Source organism: Mustelus asterias, chromosome 28 (genome assembly GCF_964213995.1).
Source record: "Mustelus asterias chromosome 28, sMusAst1.hap1.1, whole genome shotgun sequence".
NCBI classification, from domain to species: Eukaryota; Metazoa; Chordata; class Chondrichthyes; order Carcharhiniformes; family Triakidae; genus Mustelus; species Mustelus asterias.
The window spans coordinates 23,544,190-23,563,561 of NC_135828.1; the positions used below are offsets into that span (position 1 = coordinate 23,544,190).

The 19,372-nt window shown below is 40.2% G+C and overlaps 1 protein-coding gene across 1 annotated transcript in view; it reads right to left on the reverse strand.

The window, feature by feature from the left end:
* The window catches only part of ldb3a (LIM domain binding 3a), a 167,921-nt gene that overhangs the window by 59,061 nt on the left and 89,488 nt on the right, over positions 1 to 19,372 (reverse strand). The window contains exons 6-9 of the mRNA XM_078199289.1: positions 18,808 to 19,008; positions 8,619 to 8,800; positions 6,386 to 6,422; positions 5,715 to 5,806 (exon numbers count right to left, since the gene is read on the reverse strand). Of these exons, the coding sequence (XP_078055415.1) occupies positions 5,715 to 5,806; positions 6,386 to 6,422; positions 8,619 to 8,800; positions 18,808 to 19,008 (512 nt within the window). The remainder of the gene's footprint in view (positions 1 to 5,714; positions 5,807 to 6,385; positions 6,423 to 8,618; positions 8,801 to 18,807; positions 19,009 to 19,372) is intronic.

Here is a 19,372-nt window from a genome sequence, read left to right on the forward strand (position 1 = left end):
TACTTGTATCCATTAAACCAAGTCCAACCAGGATTTTAAGAAGCCTAGCTCCACCTATGTAATTTCTTTACATTTATTCACAACTTCTTTGGAAGCAGTTTGTCTTGTTTCTAAGCTAGCTGGTAGACAGCATCCTCGAGAAGGGACCTGGGTCAGAGTCATCTCCACACAACGTTCTTTCAGAGGGCAATGGTTCCTAAGCAATTTGGCTACTTTTGTTTTTGTGCTTTATTAATATAGTGTTCTGTCATGTTTTAGCACTCATTAAAGCATCCTGTCCTGAAGTTAGCTATTGAAAAGCACAGGTAAACAGCACAAGCTGTATTGCATTCAAATCTGTAACACCTAGCTGGGAGTCTCACATTTACTGGAATGCATTTGCAGAGTAAATTCTCTACTTTGCATTTTCATTTTGAAAGCTCAGTTTCATATTTAGTCTGCTCTCAATGTAAATGGTATATGTTTATACTACAAAACTGAAGCCAAAGGCTAACTTAAATGCATGAGGATTCCTTCAAAATTATGATGGCAGTTTTTCAACTGGGTGCTACTGCACTGAGCAGCATCTGAGTCCTTCATTAGTATCACAAATATACATAAATGCTCCATCAAGAGACAGCTGCCTCTCAAAACATTTTAAAGTTATTTTTTTTTAAAATTAGAATTATGTCAATTTTCTAAAAAAGAGCATGTTTTACTTCTGGTTTTTTTCAAAAAGGAAGTATGATTTGTGATTTATTTATCTGTCTGTTTATCAGTTGCCCTGCCCATTTAAAAGGTGGCCTGATAGTACTGTGCCAGGATTCACCCCTCAGAGAGCATTTTAAACTAAAGAAAGGCAACAGCATGCCACACAATTATCTGAAATGGACAGAATTCATTTGCCTCCAGTTTCAGATTTGCAGAATCTTGTTTGCTGTCAGTCAGAAACCTCTTAATGACTGTGAATCTAAATGGATATCAAGAAAACCTTGAATGCCTACCATGAGTAAATCAGACTTTACAGTCTGGTCCTGCACAGTACCTGTTCCATGTTCAAGATTTTAGTATGATTGTAGATCATGTTATGCACAAGCTTGAAACACCATTTAAAAGTGGTGAATTGTCCAAACATCTCAAATAAAAGCTAAGACTCAAAGATTTAGTTATCAATTCCTTGGTGTTCTATCTTATTGAGTGAAATTAGAATGATCCATTATTATTGTCCAAAATAATTCACTAAGAAGGTCTTTATGTATTTAAAAATTCAGAAAATAATGTGGCAATGCCATTATTGCACAATATTAAAGAAGATTTCCAAGGTCATTTTAGGAGCTCACATGTTCAGTATCTTCTTTTGACCTCCTCCTGCCTCATCCCAATCGTGAAGCAAGTGTTGAGGAGATGCCCCTGACAGAGCAAAGAACATGTGTGCTAATGTGATACTCAGAGAACCTCAGTACACAAAGCACTACCAGTCTGAAGTTTTCATTGTGGGCAACAGACAATTGCTGGTTATAATCTACATTTATCCCATAGGTGGGAGCTCTTTATTGAGTAACCATAAAGACTTCACTAGCAGGTCAGATCTGAATGAAGTTAAAATGTAAAGTTAGGTTTGATGGTCCCTGAACTAGTCATTCTGTCCCAAAACCAATTCCGGAAGTTTCAGAGGTACAATTCTGATCTGATGGATCAGAATGTGAAAACCTTTGTACTCACCCACCTTCATTCACTCCATGACCTCTTGTGTCATGATTTCACATTCTCACCCTCAGGTTTCTCCATGAGCCTGCAAACCTCTCTGACTCTCCCCATCCCACCACAAGCCTTTAGCTTTCCAACTATGACCTACATGAATCCTTCTCCCTCCATTACTGCTGGTAAAATCAAGAAGGCAGCTCACCACAATCTTCTCAAGGGCATTTAGGAATGGATAATAAATGCTGGCCTACCCAGCAACACCCACACCCCATGAACACATTTTAAAAAGTCTTCATCTATTTTCTCCAGTCACTTGGCATTTTCTTTCTAACTCCCTTTTGCTTTGGTGTCTCAATACTTAGCTGTTTGCCTCCCCACCTGCCTTCTCAGTGTCTATCCCTTGCTTGTATAAATGCAAGTACCTTTAAAGAAAAGGACTTCTACATAAAAGTAACCATATACTGTGTATACATTTATGCATACACAAATGTTTGGTCAGTCCATCGTTATGTCAAACAGGGCAGTTCCTTTACTTTAATGTTGTGCACAGCACTGTTCCGTAATACAGTTCTAATGCATTTTAAAGTGACAGTACCTCTTTGTGTCAGCCTACTTACATCAAGTTTCATATTAACCAGTTTATATTGAAATATCCCTGGATCCTAGATTTATCAGATGGAGAAAAACCAAAGTCAATCTAAGCATCACTGGCCACAATAGTTACGATGTGGAGATGCCGGCATTGGACTGGGGTGAACACAGTAAGAAGTCTCACAACACCAGGTTAAAGTCCAACAGGTTTATTTGGTAGCAAATACCAATATTTGCTACCAAATAAACCTGTTGGACTTTAACCAATGGTATTTGCTACCAAATAAACCTGTTGGACTTTAACTTGGTGTTGTGAGACTTCTTACACAATAGTTACTACAGAAAGCTGCAATTAATTGAAAACCAGTCGAAAATACCTGGAGATTCTCCGGAGTTCAGGGACATAGGGATGATCAGCATTACTGATCTGTCATTTGGGGCCATGGAATAGTGAAAGTATAACTGAACAATCAACCAAGTTCTTACTAAAACAATAATGCTTTTCAGTATTGCTTGAAATCTGCATTAAGGGCTTGGTGTGGTTAGCTTTGAGAAGTGGACTAATGCAACATTGAGGAAAGGTTGGGAGAGATTTGAGAATCTCCGGTTTCCTGGTTGGGAGTGGGGGGATGGAACCTAATTTCTCATTTTAGGATATTAGAACATCAATCTTTTTGTACCCAATAATGATAGAAAAGGTACAAATTTTGATTAGCAACATTTATGTCTGCAGATTAAATGCATTCATACTATAATCCCATGTCTGCAATTTGTACGGCATTGACCAGAAGCGGTGATCTGGTTTAAACCACATTTAAAAATAAATCATGCTGTACTCTCGTACAAGTCCGAACAGTACGTGCACAGAAAATTTGCCATCTGGAATTTCTAACTGCTGAAGTCAATCACTGTATCTGTGGTGGTTGTATCCTCTTAACTGATGGGATACAAACCCTTTGTCGTGCCCAATTCAGGTACTGTCTCTTTAATGCAACTGTTAAAGAAATTAAGTCTGATTCCAAATATAGAGATTGTGATTCTTAATGAGAATCTAGTGCTAGGTTTATTCGATATAGAAAGAGACTGGAAGAGGATCTGTTGGTCTTTTTTAAAATTTGACTTATTTTTATTTCAGAGAAAAGAAAAAGTGCTGGTATATACAGAGAAATAGCAAACCAAAGCAGCCAAGCACAGAATACAGGAACCAAATGATCACACCCTGCCTTTCACCAAACAATTCCACTAAATCAGAACCCAAATTTTATATACTGTATTACTCGTCTCCAACCTACACGTCTTCAGCTCAAATCATTCACAAACTATCGTATTAACAGACCACGGTCATTCAGAACCGTCAGGATCAATGGGAAATTGCAGATACAGCTCAGACCCCAGTGCGGTTTCCAGAAGGTCCCAAATCACCACCTCCAGTCGGTGCCCTTTTTTAACAATAAGATATAACACATCTCACTTATATTTTGCAGCTCAACAGATTTAGGTCTCTTTTTTTTCTTGGAACATGGAGCTCCCCACTTTGCAATTTTTTCGTGAACTTTTCTTCCCCCATAATCGCAATCAAAACAAGGCAAATGCAAACAGCATTATGACCCTCACCTTTACGATCCAGACTGGGTCAATTGCTACCTTAACTAATTTCAGCTAGGCGATGGGTGTTACCATTTACCTCAGTGCTGTTGGGTCAGTGAAGAGTAGAGGAGTGAAGTACGGGGAGGAAAACTGCAATTGAGTTTCTCTCTCCTATTTCTTACCATCCAGTGACCCAGACTGCAAGGTGCAGGAGGAATCTGTAGGTCTCAATGGCAATCATTGTTGAGACTCAGCCCTGATTAGCTGGCAGAACATTTGGATTGGTACTATGCACACAAGGAGAAGTGGACCACAACACAAATCAGCACCTTCAGTGGAGAAAGTAGGAGAAGAATGGAAATATTTTGCACATTCAATCCAGAATTTTCTTTGCAAAATTGCAGTGAAATGTGTTATAAATTTCAGATGCAGTCTTTACTCAAATCTCTCGATCCCAGTTTTGTCATTTACCTTTAACTCAATCTAACTAAATTTTATATTTTACCTCCAAAAATTAAATGATGAGATACTTGCAATTTCCCCACTTCTGAAGGAATGCTCACACAATACAATTACTGAAGAATAGTTTTATCTGATCTGGTTATTGAACGTAATTTTAAAAAGACTGTTCGGGTAATTATAAATTCTTCCAAATTCACTATAAATTGCCCCTCACCTTCCAAAAGAAAAACCTTTCATGTAATGGGAGTTTGAATGAAATTGTCTATTTGCATTATTTGCCTCTGCCTTTACTGAGCTTGGTCAGTGGACACAACAATTGTGTCCTGATTGCAGTGTACATTGCCCCGATGTAATGGGATTCAGCCTGGATCATTTTGCATGGTTCCCCATTTCCCTTTTAAGTTGCATGCCCCAACCTTAAAAATATTTGTTATGAATTCAATCAGAAATCCAGATGGAAAGCTAAAGTTCCTACCATGCTGGGTTGCTTTATGAGAGAAGCTAAGCTTAATAGACCAACTATTTAAACAGAATATTACAGGAACCTTGCTTGTCTTTTATAGGATTTGGACTACATGGCAGGAATGAGATTGGGCAAGGAGTGTGCAACAATGGGAACCCAACATTTGTACCTGAAATTATTGGGTAAGTAATTAATCAAATATTAATGATGCTTATAACATATGCTTAGATGGGACAAAGGGATTGGGGTGGAGACTTTTTGTGGTAATGGTCACCAGTAGTAAATAAAAACAAAGATTTATCAAAGATGTTTCATTGCCCATTTTGATAAGTGGTTCAGCAATCTCTGGGTAGCTAGCTATGATTTTGTAAAATGCACTGCTACATCTCATTGGAAGCATGTAAGAATGTGTTATCCATTGTTGTATGTCCCAGAAAGCCATTCCCATTTTCTTCAAATCCTTCACCTCCCCAAAGCCTCATTGTCTGACCTCCTGTCAGGCTCAATTGTGTTATGCAAGCATTCCCTCAGGCTAGACAGAACCTACCATTTTGACTTCTACCAGTGAGATCACAACAGTCCTTTCAAATTGCACTCTTTCTCAAACACAAGGAAACTCACAGTATATTAATTCCCTAAAATTTCTTTGAAAGGAATTCAGAGATACAGAATCTTACAGAAACAGGACTTTTAGCATTTTATTGGCAGAGAAACCTTCATACATGGAGAAGTATTGTGCTGCTCGGAGCACTACAATACAACAGAGGGGTGTAAGGCTAAGGACACTCAACAAGCACTTTCTTTAAATTGTTGTAAGAAGATCTGATGTTCTCACACTATTTTTATAGCCACTATTACAGTAATATGCTCTTTTTCTTTATTTAGTCATTCTATCTTCAAGTGTCTTATTACACGTGGGCAGTTTAACCTTTAATATTAAGGATCTGTGCAGACAGACCATGATGCCATTTACGCAATTTGGCAAAGCGTGGACCTTTTACTTCATGTTCAAACTTTTCCCTGTGGCATAGAGAAAGAGAGAAAGAGAGAGGAGGAGAAGAGTAAGGGATTAGGGATAATGGCCTCCACTCTCCTGACCTTATAATTGTATCACACACAAACCAACTAATGCATTAAACAAATGACAAGACCTAAAAAATCCGTCCCCAATTGATCCATTGCTGCAACAACAAAGACACAAAGATGTTTTGCACATTGGTTTCTGAATCAGCAAGACCCTTAAAATGGTAACCCTTGGGGAAGATCATTTGAGTAGCACCTCAGTATAATGAGTAGCACCTCACTGTGGTCCATAAACCACAACCAGCCCATTGTGCATTTATGGAATGATCCCCTGTAACTGATGGCATAGACCCACATTTACAGAGCCTTGAATGTCTGTTGTAAGCAGAGCTAGATGTAGAATTATTTGTTCAATTTCAAAATTGTCAGCCAAAGTTATCTTAATTACCCCAAATTTTTAAATTTAACTAATGCTGTGTTTATTGCTAAATGTATTGTATTAATGTGTTTGATTGTAAACTGTCTGAAATATATGTTAAGTGGGCCAGTTGACTGCTGCTGTTGCTGGAAGCCTACCTTGATCTTTTCATAGCATCCTCATCTGGATCTTGCACTAGAAAACAAAAGGTGTAAATGAATGACCATGCCCAGTGAAACAAGCACATGCTGCTTTGTACATATCCACCGGGCTCCAAGTTAAACACTGATCTTTGTTTGCTGAGGGTACTGTAATAGAAGGTGAAAGCTGTCTCAGTTCTAAACTCCTGAGGGCTCCATCTTTATGAAACTTAACTTCAGAGATATGTCTAATTACTCTCAAGCACAACAAATATAAGGTTTGGCAGCAATATGGTTGAGATGACGAAATCTGCCCAAAGACCAGTCAACTGTTTAATTTGGTGAATGCTGTTACCAGGCAGTCTTACAACAACACCATTCAATAATGGAAGGATAGAACATTACAGTAAACCCAGCACCTTGGTGAACTAGATTTGAATGCAAGAGGATGAGGGGCAATTGTCCCACCTAATTCCATTAGGGAGAGATATGGATTTTGCTCTTTTCCTGGGCTCTATTGAAGCTAGGATCCAACAGTTTATCGCATTTCACCTCCCAGTCCCATTAAAAACAAGACCAGGATTGTGAAGACGTTGCAATCTTGCTTAAAAAGGAAAGAGGAAACCAACTAAGGTGAGAATTTCTTGCTGAAAATTTTATGACCTACATTAGAATGGGCCTCGTCGATCAGCAGATTTCCAGAAGTTCTCCATTTTTGTTTTCAATATAGTAGATTTGTTTTGAGTGGTTTACGTCAAGTACAAAATTTTAATCTTCAGAATGGGAGATGGATAGTTTAAACAACAGTGCATAGTAAATATTAAACTGCACTTCTATTAACTTGGAGACCTGTGTATGACAAGACGAGGGAGATGGAGAAAGGGAATAATATTTATAAAATTATTACTTTATTAACCAGCTCTTTAATTTTAAGTTCGGACATATCTCAGGATTTTAAAAAGTTACTTTTGGGCGGGAAAAGATTATAATTGCAGAATTTTAACATAAAAATGTGCAGTAGAAGCAGACCTGTAATTTTCTCCTACTGATATCATTCCTGTATTGTTAATTTGGTAAAGCCTTTCAATGCTTGCTCACTTGGGCATTCCATTCAATGACAGTCTACTTCACATTTCATCATCTACTAGAACGTGGCTGATAATTGGGATGTGTGTTGGAACTGCACTGGGTCTCTAACTGGCCATAACTTCCACACCTGCATTGCTTAGATGTCATTGCTTATGGAATGGCAGAAATCAGGTTGTGCCAGCCAGTGAGTAAGCCCTGGTGGGAAGGCAATTCTGAGGGTTGTGTGGGGTAAGTGGGCCTGAAGAAGGCAATAATAGGCCAGGGTTAATCTTTGCTCCCAAAGCTTCAGTGGTGCTACAGTATAACTGTATCAGTGTAGCGTGGCGAAGTACCTTGCCTCCTGGATAGATATAGTTGGTATGAACGCTCATGCATCTACAAATCCATTTTGCTCAGGTGGCAACAGATGACTTAAACACAATACAGTACTTAAACAGTAACAACACAGTCAAAACTTCAAATGCCTTGAATGCTGCACTGATGCTAGGTGTCAGCCAATGTGATTCCATTCCACTTCCTGCTACATCCCCGAGAGAAATATTGACTGGTTTAAGATAAATTATTTTTTATTCAGGCAATAAACATTTTGACAGATCTTAGGAGAAGGGAATTACCCAGCTTACTCCAGTAGACATGGTAAAGTAATTGGTCCCATTGAGCAATCCCAAATAAGGTGCAAAGTAAAGCTCCCTCTACAGTGCCCCTTTAAGCATCCCATGTTGGGCATGGCATGGATTTGATCAAAGTCAAAGCTCCCACAGTATTGGTAAATCAAGCACTTGTAGATCAGGCACAGAGTAAAGTTCCCTCTTCTCTATGCCGTCAAGGACTTCTGGGTCAGTTGCAGTGAAGTTTAGGTACAGAATAAAGCTCCCTTTACTCTGTCTAATATTACCTCATAGAAGCATCTACTGCACTACTTCCCATCGTGAGACTGATCATTTGGTGTGAATCACAGGTTGCTTCATCTTGCGAACTTGTATCCAGTGAGCACCAGGATAATATTTCATCAGCTCACTTCACTTAGGACCAGCAGAAAGAGAGGAGACTTTCACCTCACCAGTCTGGTCTGGATTTAGCCTTAAGTTTCATTTGTAACGTGATCACAGTGCACCACTCATTTCTCATTTCACTTAACAGAATGAAACTTTTCTATACTTACAGTATTCTGTTCCAGTCATTTGAGCAAGGACGCGGAAAGATTTGGACTGCAAATTGGCAGCCCGGCGTGTCCACTCATCCAACTCCTGTTGGTGAGTCTGATGGGGCTTGTTAGTGTTGCGAATGACAGCCTGGTAGACTGGAGAGGCACTGTCGACTAGAGCATCTTTAACATGTAGGTTACTGCAATAACAGAGAGAGTTTCATTTTACAACGACACATCCTAACCCCTAACCTATCGCTGCGACTCTCAACCACTGGAAACCTCAACATCTGCCACAGGTCTGTGGTGGAACCTATTCAGATGGAGAAAGACATTTCTTCTTTGAGGAACTCAGTTTTAAGGGTCTGTACGTTCTCTCTGGTCAACATCAAAACTTCAAAAACAAAAGAGGAAATATTGATTTAGAACCCGGAGATGTTCTCCCATTTTCCCTTTCTCAACAACAGCTGACCCTCCTGAGCCCTGTCCTGGTTATACACCGAAGTAGGTCCCTGGGAGAACCATAATAATACCCTTTGGTGTTTGCTCTCCAATTTAAAGCAGGTAACCTTTCTTTGTCACTTCCTCTGGGATGTAGGGAGAAGATGAGTTTGCACCTGCAAATCATTGACAGTGTTTGTTCCAACTCGATTAAATTACTCTATCACTGATCCACTTTTCAAATGTTTTGAAAGCACCAACGTGCAAAATTAGCTAAAAAAATTAATGTTCTATATTTTTGAAATTCACTAAGACTTGTACCAGCAGGCTTGAACTAACATTAAATTCCAGTCACACCCAGAGGTGTTCAGGATGGTGTAGTTACAGAAGGGATAGACAGGAATAAAGTCAATTATCAGGGAGCACAGATTTGTGGTGATTGATAGAAGGATTAGAGAGGACATGAGGAAACCTTTCTTCACCCAGAGAGTGATGGGTGTTTGGAATTCGCTGGCTGGTTTGGTGGTGGAGGCAGAAACCCTTAACTCATTTAAAAGGTACCTGGATCTGCACCTAAAGTGCAGTAACCTGCAAGGCTATGGACGTGGTGCTGGAAGGTGGATTAGCTCCAGCTTGGTGTTGGGGCCCTTGCCATTTGTGGTGTACATTAATGATTTGGACTTAAATGTTTGATTAAGAAGTTCGCAGGTGACATGAAAATTGGTAGGGTGGTAAATAGTGAGGAGGATAGCCATAGACTATAGGAGGATATCAGTAGACTGGTTAGGTGGGCAGAGCAGTGGCAAATGGAATTCAACCCATAAAAGTGTGAAGTAATACACTTGGGGAGGGCTAACAAGGCAAAGGATTAGGCTGTGAACGGTAGGATCCTGGAAAGTACTGAGGATCAGAGGAACTTTGGAGTGCATATCCACAATTCCCTGAAGGTGGCAGGGCAAATGGAGGAGGTAGTTCAGAAGCCATATGGGATACTTATATTCTATGCCTCGGCTAATAAAGGTAAGAGCAGGGAGGTCATGCTGGAACTGTAAACATTGGTTAGGCCACAAATGTGTGCAGTTCTGGCCACCACATTATAGAAAGGATGTGATTACTGGAGAGGGTGCAGAGGAGTTTTATCAGGATGCTACCTAGGTTGGAGGGTTTGAACTATGAGGAGAGATTGGATAGGCTGTTTTCTTTGGAGCAGTGAAGGTTGACCTGACAGAGATGTATAAGATTATGGAGAGGCATGAATAGGGTGGATAGGAAGGCACTTTTTCCATTAATGGAAGGGTCAATACTGAGGGGGCATTGATTTAAGGTATAAGGTGGAAGGCTAAGAGGGGAGTTGAGGTTTCACTCAGAGTGTTGTGTGAGTCTGGAACTCACTGAATGATGGTTCGAGTCAGAAACTCTCGTAACATTGAAGTAGTATTTAGACATTCACTTGCACTGCCATAACGTCCAGGGCCAAGGACCAAGCACTGGAAAATGGGATTAGTGTAGTCAGAAATTTGTTGACCAGCAAGGACACAATGGGCCAAATGGCCTCCTTCTGTGCTGTAAACGTTTATGAATCAGTTAATTAGAATGAGCAGCTAGTTTTTGTATTTTTTGGCCAGTGCAGACACAATGGGCTCAATGGCTTCTTTGTGTTCCATAACTTTCTGTGGTTCTAAGAGTCAAGAATGGGATTAAACAAGTCAAATCGGAGCCAAAGAAAACTCAGTTCAAATTTCAGGTGGATTCTATGCATTCTCCCTCCCCTGGATATTGATTTCAAGACAAAAAGTCCTGGCCAGTGTGCCAATTAATACTGACCAGAAGCCACTGGTCTGTGTTGAGCATTGGCCATTTTTTAGGAGAGGTGCTCTTAAACAGGGAAAGAGGAAATCTTCAAGATTAAAAAGGTACTCCTCTCTTCTCTCCCCAAAAATGTTGTATGGCAAACTTTCTTCAGTATATATCTAATTCCATGAGAGACATTCCAATTTTTCTCTCAAAAATATAAATATTCTCCATTTTCAAAAAATAAGAGGTATTCAGTTTTCTTTTTCATTCACTACGCTTTGTATATGCACTAGTTTAAACTTCCATAACAGCGGTGGTTCCATTCAGTTACTTCACATTTAATGACTGGTGAACACCCTCGCTTCACACACCTGGTGCACAGAGTCAAGTCCCCCAATGGCAGTCAGCTGTTGGGCAGTGTGACCTGCGGGCAGTTGGCAAGTAGAGTGGAGGTACTGGAGTTAAACAAAGTTAAAGGAAGGGAGGGAAACAAAACTATCGTTCTTCCTGTGGTTTAATGCAGAGGGCACACCTCTGATAGTGCTAGTGGAGGAGTGACTTGGATATCTAACTCAACTCCCTAAGGTGACAGAGGATTGGAAAGCATAGGGGGGAGAAAGAAAAGTATGTAGGGGACCATGAGAGATGAAAAGTTATGGAGTGTGATGAGCTAACTTTACATGAAATCAATCTTGAATTCTTTTAGTTAGGTACTCACCTCCATATCACTCTGGGTCACCTGTTGGTCTGTTCCAGATTGGGGCTCATTATCTGGTCATAGGTGGCTCTAAAGACAAATGCTAACAAAATAGCCATATGGGTTGTCTTTGGCAGCTCAGAGATAACATGCCTCTTCATCCTACCCCTTCCTGCAGGAGCCAATGAGCAGGGACAAGAGCAAGGTGACCGACTAGCCAATCAGGTCCAGAGCCCCGAAACTGTATAGTTCAGCCCAACCATTGCAGCCAAGCTTTTAATGCTTCCCATTTTCTGAATGGGGTGGGATCCAACTAGGACTGGGAAGAGGCGACCCCTCGAGCCGCTGAACCATTCAATAAAATCATGACTGATCTTTGATCTCAACTTCAGTTTCCCGCCGTATCTGCAAATCCCTCAGTGTGCAATAACATAAGAAATGGAATGGGTGTAATTATGATGTTGCCCTCTGGTGTGTTCATCTAGTGCACATCCATTTTGTTCCTGAAGGAAAAAAGCCCAATGGCAGAGAAAATAAGTTTCCATCCCTCAGGCTCTTGACTCTGGGATCAGGATTTTGAATTCCAGCCTCAGCTCCTGCTCAGAATTGTTTCTTTCCCATAGTGGAGTTTAGTTCAGCTATATTTGGACCTTGATCATTCATGAGCAAGTGAGGCTTCTAAACTGAATCAAGCCTAGATATTTTGCTCCTGGAAAGGCAACTTACTCTATGTGATAAACATCTCAGGCACATGGGAAATCAAATACAAAAGTTTATAGTAAGGATACAACTTTCTCTAAAGTACACTTAAGTTTTGAAACTCAAAATAGACTGCAAAGATTTGCTGATTGGACCGAGAAACAATAAAGAGCACTGTGAAATATTGCAAATAGCTCCCAGCCTCAGTTTTTAGACCAAGGGACGTTAATAACGCTTCCAAAAAGCTGGGGCCCTGAAGTAAAGCAATTAGATACTGACAATTAAACCCAGTTAGTCTTGTACTAAGGGACTGAGAATCAGGACTGAGATACCAGATGAAGTTCCAAAATAGCAAATAAAATTGGACTCCATCGGGTGCCAGTACAATTGTCAGTCAATGCAACCTTAATATACACGTCCAGTCAAGCATTCCTAAGCATTCAACAGTCAGTAAGTGGACAGAAAAGAAGAGTTTCTGACAGTGATGCAGTTAAAGGAATGTCTGTATCTCAGGTCAATTCTCAGTTGAGCATTATTGACTGTGTGTGTAATATGCGACCCAAATAAGAACAGGCTACAAGTTTTAAATCTTAAGAGGCACCTCAACTTTTCACACCCAGTTCACCTTGAGAGCTGAACACAGACAGATAGCATTGCCTTTTGCTGACCAGTCCAGTCCCTTAAGGGTGTATAAGAAACACACCAGCTTTCTGTCAGTGACTGTTACTCAGGATGTCGAACCAGTATGCTTTGTATTTCTGAAGATTCATTTCATTGTCACTGCCCTTCTTTAATCACTTTTACCTAAAGTCTTAGTTTCTGCCACAATCCTAGTCGGCAAAGAAAGCTACTGGCAGTACCCTACCTTTACCACTTCATGCCTACAGAAGTTTCTGTCTGTGGCTTCTTCTGGAAGGCCAATGGCCCCAGAGCAAAACATTTCAACCCCTTGCATGAAAATTTATTACAAAACCATTCAGCCCATTTGTTTGACAACATCACAGTGAAGCCATGTCATTATTCCCATCAATCACCGTGAGAAAGCTAGTAGGTACGGTAGATAATACAGACAACTTCATGATTGGTTTTACTTTAATCACTATACATATTTTGCAGAAATAGTTCACTTCCATTCAACAAATGTCAATAAGATCAATATTAGAATATCACATTCTTTCCAAAATAAGTACGCAATAGATTAATTTGGAAAGGACATTCCTTTATGATTGGGAGGACAGCCTGATCTCAAATTTTCAGTCTCTGACCATCTTATAACCCTTCATCATAACCTATTGTTCTTGTAGATGACATTGCAGATTCTCAGTGATACTTTGTTGCATTTTAAACATGTCTCCTTTTGACCTATCCTTGTTGACATTTTGACAACGCAAGCTTTTATTTGCAATGGTCAGACTAAAAGCACAGATGTCTGCCAGTTGATAACTTACTGTTTCTTGTGGGCTACAGTACCATGAAGTTTGTTCCCCCTCAGATACAAACTCTTATGATTAAATGACCACTGTCATTGGTTGCACAAAACGTTCCAACAAAACAGACTCCAACCTTCTACTCAAGACATTCTTGAGTGCATTACTGATTAAAGTCCATTCCAAAACGCCACAGCAATTATAATGGAAACAAAAGTTAATTTTGGCACAGGGTGGTTCTAAACCATGACACCAAACACTGACCATGGTAGTTAGCTCAGGTTAGAAAATAAAAAATCAAATGAATTTCTAGCTTAGATAGTGAAAGAATCAATAGTTCAGGGACAACCTACAGACTGGCTCAATGATTTTAATATATGAGTATATATTATATATAAGTATATATTACACACTCAATTCAACATTCCATGCAGCTTTGTGCGAACTGGAGGGGCAGACATCAGCATTTTAGGTTTACAATGATTTTCACCAAATTACGTCAAGTGCAAAAATATTACTGGAATAATAATTCATACATCACAATTTTTCTGGATAATATTTGAACTCATTTATGGGTATGCAAAAGATACAAATTAGGAGCTTTTCATAATGGGAAAAGAATATTTGGTCTAACAAAAGCACCAAGTTGTGGTTAAGCTGGAAGTCATCTTCCCACCAAATCCTGAGAACCACATCGGACCTCTCTGGCCTTTATATCCCTGGTAGCTTCATCCATTAGTTTATTATTATGTGTGAAACAGATTGGTCAGAATTCGATGTTTATTTTTTTTTAATTTTCAATTTTGAAATCCTTATAATTGGCATCTGAATGCCATGATCAACTTCGGATATCCCTTCATATCTCTCTTCTGATAAAAGCATGTCAAATTTCCCTAATGTTCCCTTATAGTTTAAATTCCTGGGAACAATGGTTGGAATGTAACATCCTTCCTATGGGGTGCAAGAGTCCAAATGTAATCCAACAATCCTGACTTTCTTTGGTTGATGTAAACCCATTTTCTCATATTGCTGCTTTCTTTATTCTACCATCTTTGCCTGATTCACTGTAGCAGCAAACAGCACTAATCCTACTTATATTAATAACCATGAATTCACTTTTCTAACTAACATGCTGCATAATTGTTCCATTAAACCTATATCCTAAATTTGGATTGGTTAAATCTTTTTGAATCTGATCTAATTACAAAGTGAAAAGTGAATTACAAAAGTCTATAAAATGAACAATTTTGATAAGGCATATTCTATAGGTGAAACAATTAATTGACAATTGTCCACCTTTGTCCTAACTGGGGGCTCAGGTAAATACATAAATGAGATCCAACTGCAGGTACACTATCAGATAACCAACCAGTGGTTGGCTTTAGAAAGCAGCAAAACAAACAAGCACAAACTGATCTGCACATCCCTGCCCTCCAAGCCAACAACAAGGTGGCATTAATAAATATGCCAAAAGAACTTTTAGCCAAACCCTGAGAATTTGGATTAGCCCATGAAAATTGCTATCCTCTTCCAGTTCCATTAGATTGGCCTTCACCTGATAGAATTGTCAATTCTTAACCTATTGGCCTATTTAAACACTTCATGAGCTCCCACTCTACAGGGCAAGTTTCCAGATTACCAGGTGGGTGAGCTAGTGCAACTGGCTGCTCAATAAAGCCACAAATGGTGGGCAGCCATACCACACTACATCCTATGAAACTAGGATTCCTTGTGCCCATTCAAATACAACTATTGTGACTAGCATCAAACAACTGGCAGCACAAGCTCACCTGCCAAAAGGTATTGATGCTACCACAGATCTGACAATCAACAAATGGCCACCTCTGAATTTATTTTTTGTTGATGGGGTGAGGAAGATGAAATGTTTTATTTAATGCCTTAACAAAATATTTCCAGATTTTTTTCTCTAAAATATAGAAAACCAAAAATGAAGATGTCACGACACAATTTCAATGTAAAATGGCAAGGAACCAAGAAAGGGAAACTCGCACCTCCCAGATCTGTGATTGAAATGGTGTCTCTGACCCGTGTGAGTTTAGTACAGATTTGGTTAAGAAACGATAGTCTGATTACGAAAGATGAACCTACTTACGCAAACGGAGGTTCAGGGCCACTGAGGGTCACATGATCAAACACACCAGGGTATTGATCATTGGTATCCGTGATTATTAGGAGGTAGGTTGGTTTGATTGACAGGTAACAAAAAGTGACAATGACAGTTGTGTGTTAGAAATGGGAATGGTGGAGGGGGGGAGTGAGTGGGGTGGGTGGGGAGTGGGGATTGGGGGAGGGGTTGGAGAAAGAGAAGCAACACACGATTAGAACAAAATACTGCGCCACCAATCAAAATGAAAGAATTACAGCACCAATCCCTGATCTACAGATTATTGTCAACAGTTTATGAAGCTTCAGTGAGCCATCCACAGGGGAAAATCACAGAATTCTGAGAAGAGCATATACCACATAAAATGTTACCATACTGTGTCATCAAGCAAGGCCAGTTTCAGATATCACTATTGTGTGGAAACCTTTAAAAGAATGTTATATGGTCAAGTATTTTTCCCACACTTCACAAAACAGAACTCTTAATATAAAACCTTTTAAATTATGAAACTTGTGCTCATTCAAATGATGGATCTGCTTTTGTATCTAACATTAGTGACATTGAGAACTCCCAGATCAATATACTTTGTCAGATGGAGGACAAAGCTCTCTCTGTCCTGATTCAACTTCAATCATTTCCTGCCACCACTATGATTCTTCCTCCTTGAACAAGGGCCAATTGTGTGATTTCCAAGTAACAGCGTTAATTTACTGTCCAATAATACTGAACAGTGGCTTTCTCTGGATCCTTGTGTCCTAGGAACAGAGTCAACGTTGGGCAAACTCATATCATTGAGGACCAGCAGCAAGAGGATTCTTTAATTTCCTCTGTCCAAATTGGACCTGGATTCTAGCAGTGAAACTACTCCAATCATTTTAAATTATTGAATTTGCATTCAATGCTCCATGTTGTTTAATGAAGCCTTGGAGTGTCTTTTGATAGCCCAAAATACAAACGGTTTAGGGATCTCAAGCTAGGAAGACAACAAAGTCCTTTCAAGATAGATGCTGGAATGAGTTACAAATGTAAATAGGCAGATGCTGGATCTACCAGGCTCTTTCTCAAAAATAAATTTAGATCATTGATGGTTGGGTTTGTGTCTGTGGTGGAGAACACATTAGCCATTTATGAAATAAATAACATGGAGTCTTTCAAAATATGCTGAAGTCCAAATGTAACCAATAGCATTTGATGATCTTCAGTAAAACCTCATTCATGACATGAACTTTAAAGGCCACATCCAAAACTTAAGTAGGCCTCAAATTACATTGATGGACAGGGCTCCTCTGCCAGGGTCAAGGCTGCAAAGAAAACAAGCATGTGATGATTTCAGCCTCTGACTGACATCTCCTCAACACGGGCATGAAATGGAAGGAGGAAACAGCTCCTGTCACAGTATCCAACTACATGCTGCACAAGAGGGCCAAGTCTTCCAGGACGTGGCAGTCACTATCCAATTACCACTCTGCTCCTATTTTCTGACACTAAGATGGAGCTCCGCATTTCTGGCCCAAACGTCCGAAGCAAGCCTCTTCAGAAATGTGGAGCATACCTGATCTCGGAGTCCTTCCTTGTGGTGCAGGATCGTTGGAGAAAGCCAAGCCATGCCCCCTTTTTATGGCACTAGCTGTCCTATTTTGGTAAGTCTTCATTCAGTAACACATTGAAAAGTTTTGGGACATTTAAATAGTTTTTCAGCACGTCAGTGAATGTGTGTGTGAGGTAAGTGGGTAGGATGACAGGATGGTAGGGTGGCAAGGTGATAGGTCAGAGGTTAGTAGGTTGTAGGTGGTGGTTGGCAGGTGGGTAGGGTGTTGAAATAAGGTTAAGTGGAGATGGAGTGTCCAGAGGTGGTCAGAGAGTTGGGATGGAGGGGCATTAGAGGGTCAGGGAAGAGTTGGAGGGTCAGGGTGGGGGTGGTTCAGTTGTACAGTTAACTAGGAGCTTGGTATGATTACTCCTTGTCTAATATTTCCTGGATAATTATCCCGGTAACTGAGTTGGAGCCCTCCAAAGTCTTTGACTCCGTTTCAAAGTTGGGAGAGGGTCCCAGATGCTGTGGAGTTGCTCATCTGAAGTTGAAACTTCCTGGGCAATTCTTATGGAGTCCTTACTTTGGATTTCAAGAGGTCCCCTAGGGGACATCTTCTGGGTATGTCAGGTCTCTGACCATCTGGAGATCAGAAGATCTTGGGCATATAGACACACATATAGGCTACATTTACAGGAAACTTGTGCTGCAGAACTATTTTCTTGTTTTAGTAGTTCACTGGGTTGCATGAACTGCAGCACAAAGAGGCTCGCTCTTCCTGTAGTAATGGAGTCAAATAATTCCTGAGGAAATTCTGAAAATTATTATGTGTCTGTTTGACCCTAGAGTTGAAACGTAAAATCAGACAAACTCAACCAATAATTTCATGATCAGCTGTTGTCACTGTGGTTTCAAGAGGATGCGAGGGAAATCTGGTGTCAAATTCCAGCCCTTGCCACGCAGATGTGTCAATCTCTCTGGAATCTTTGTTTTGTGGAGTGGGCAGGTGGACTGAGGTGGGCGGTTTACACTGGATAGATGGCAAAGAGACAGACCATTCGGCCCAACCATTCCATGCTGTTCAGCAGCACCATTTAGAGTAGGGAGATCGAAGCACAGAGGAAGGTGGGGCCAAACTGGAATTCATATGGATGTTATATTTCAGTGCTTCACTGGTGAAAATTTCTCAGGTCAGATACTTCTCCAAGTGTCCAGGACTGTATCTACAGCCTTTTGAAAAAACTCCAATGGTGAGTATCTTTCTGCAGAGTTTGAAAGGACAGATTTCCAGAGGAAGGGTTAAACCTATCAAGCCAGAAGATTACTTTTCATTCAACATGCTTTAATTAATCACTATATTTTAACTAAATAACTAACAATTTATTCATCTTCAAAATGGCTTTACATTTCTGGTCTACAAACTTCAAAGATACATAATGGCTCCTCAAGGTCTTTGCATGCAGGCAAACAGATCTTAGCTTTTCTTGGCCTACCTTGAAAGGTCACTGCCCCTGGCATGAGCCTGACCAGCAATGGCATCCATGATGGCATCTTGGGAGTACATGCTGATGGGGGTGTTATACTGGGCATGGATGATGGTGGCCTTCCCACCAGGGCCTTTCACTTCAATGGGCTTGTGTGTGGACAACACAGAATCCTTCAGGATGTTGGGGTTGAAATGCTCCACATACTCACTATCAGTTGTGGGAGTGAGAAAGGAGAGGAGAGCGTATTGTGAAAGGAAGAAAGCAAAACAGGGAAAAATATAGTGGGTGATGGAGAGAGGCGGCGATGGGTAAGCAGAAGCTACTTATTTTAAATTGACTTCCCTGTTTGCAAGTCCAAGTACAAATCCCAGGAGGAAAAGTCTACCTTTCAATCTTCCCTCTATCCCCCATTCTACTCTCTTCTCTCTCTGGGGATTCAATATTCAAAATACTCTTGTCATTTTGGGCCCTCACTTCAAAAGGTTGGGTGACAGGGTGATTTTAGGACTCATCTTAAAATTGGTCAATGTGCCTTATGCCTCACTTAGGAGGAACGGAGAAAACACACCGA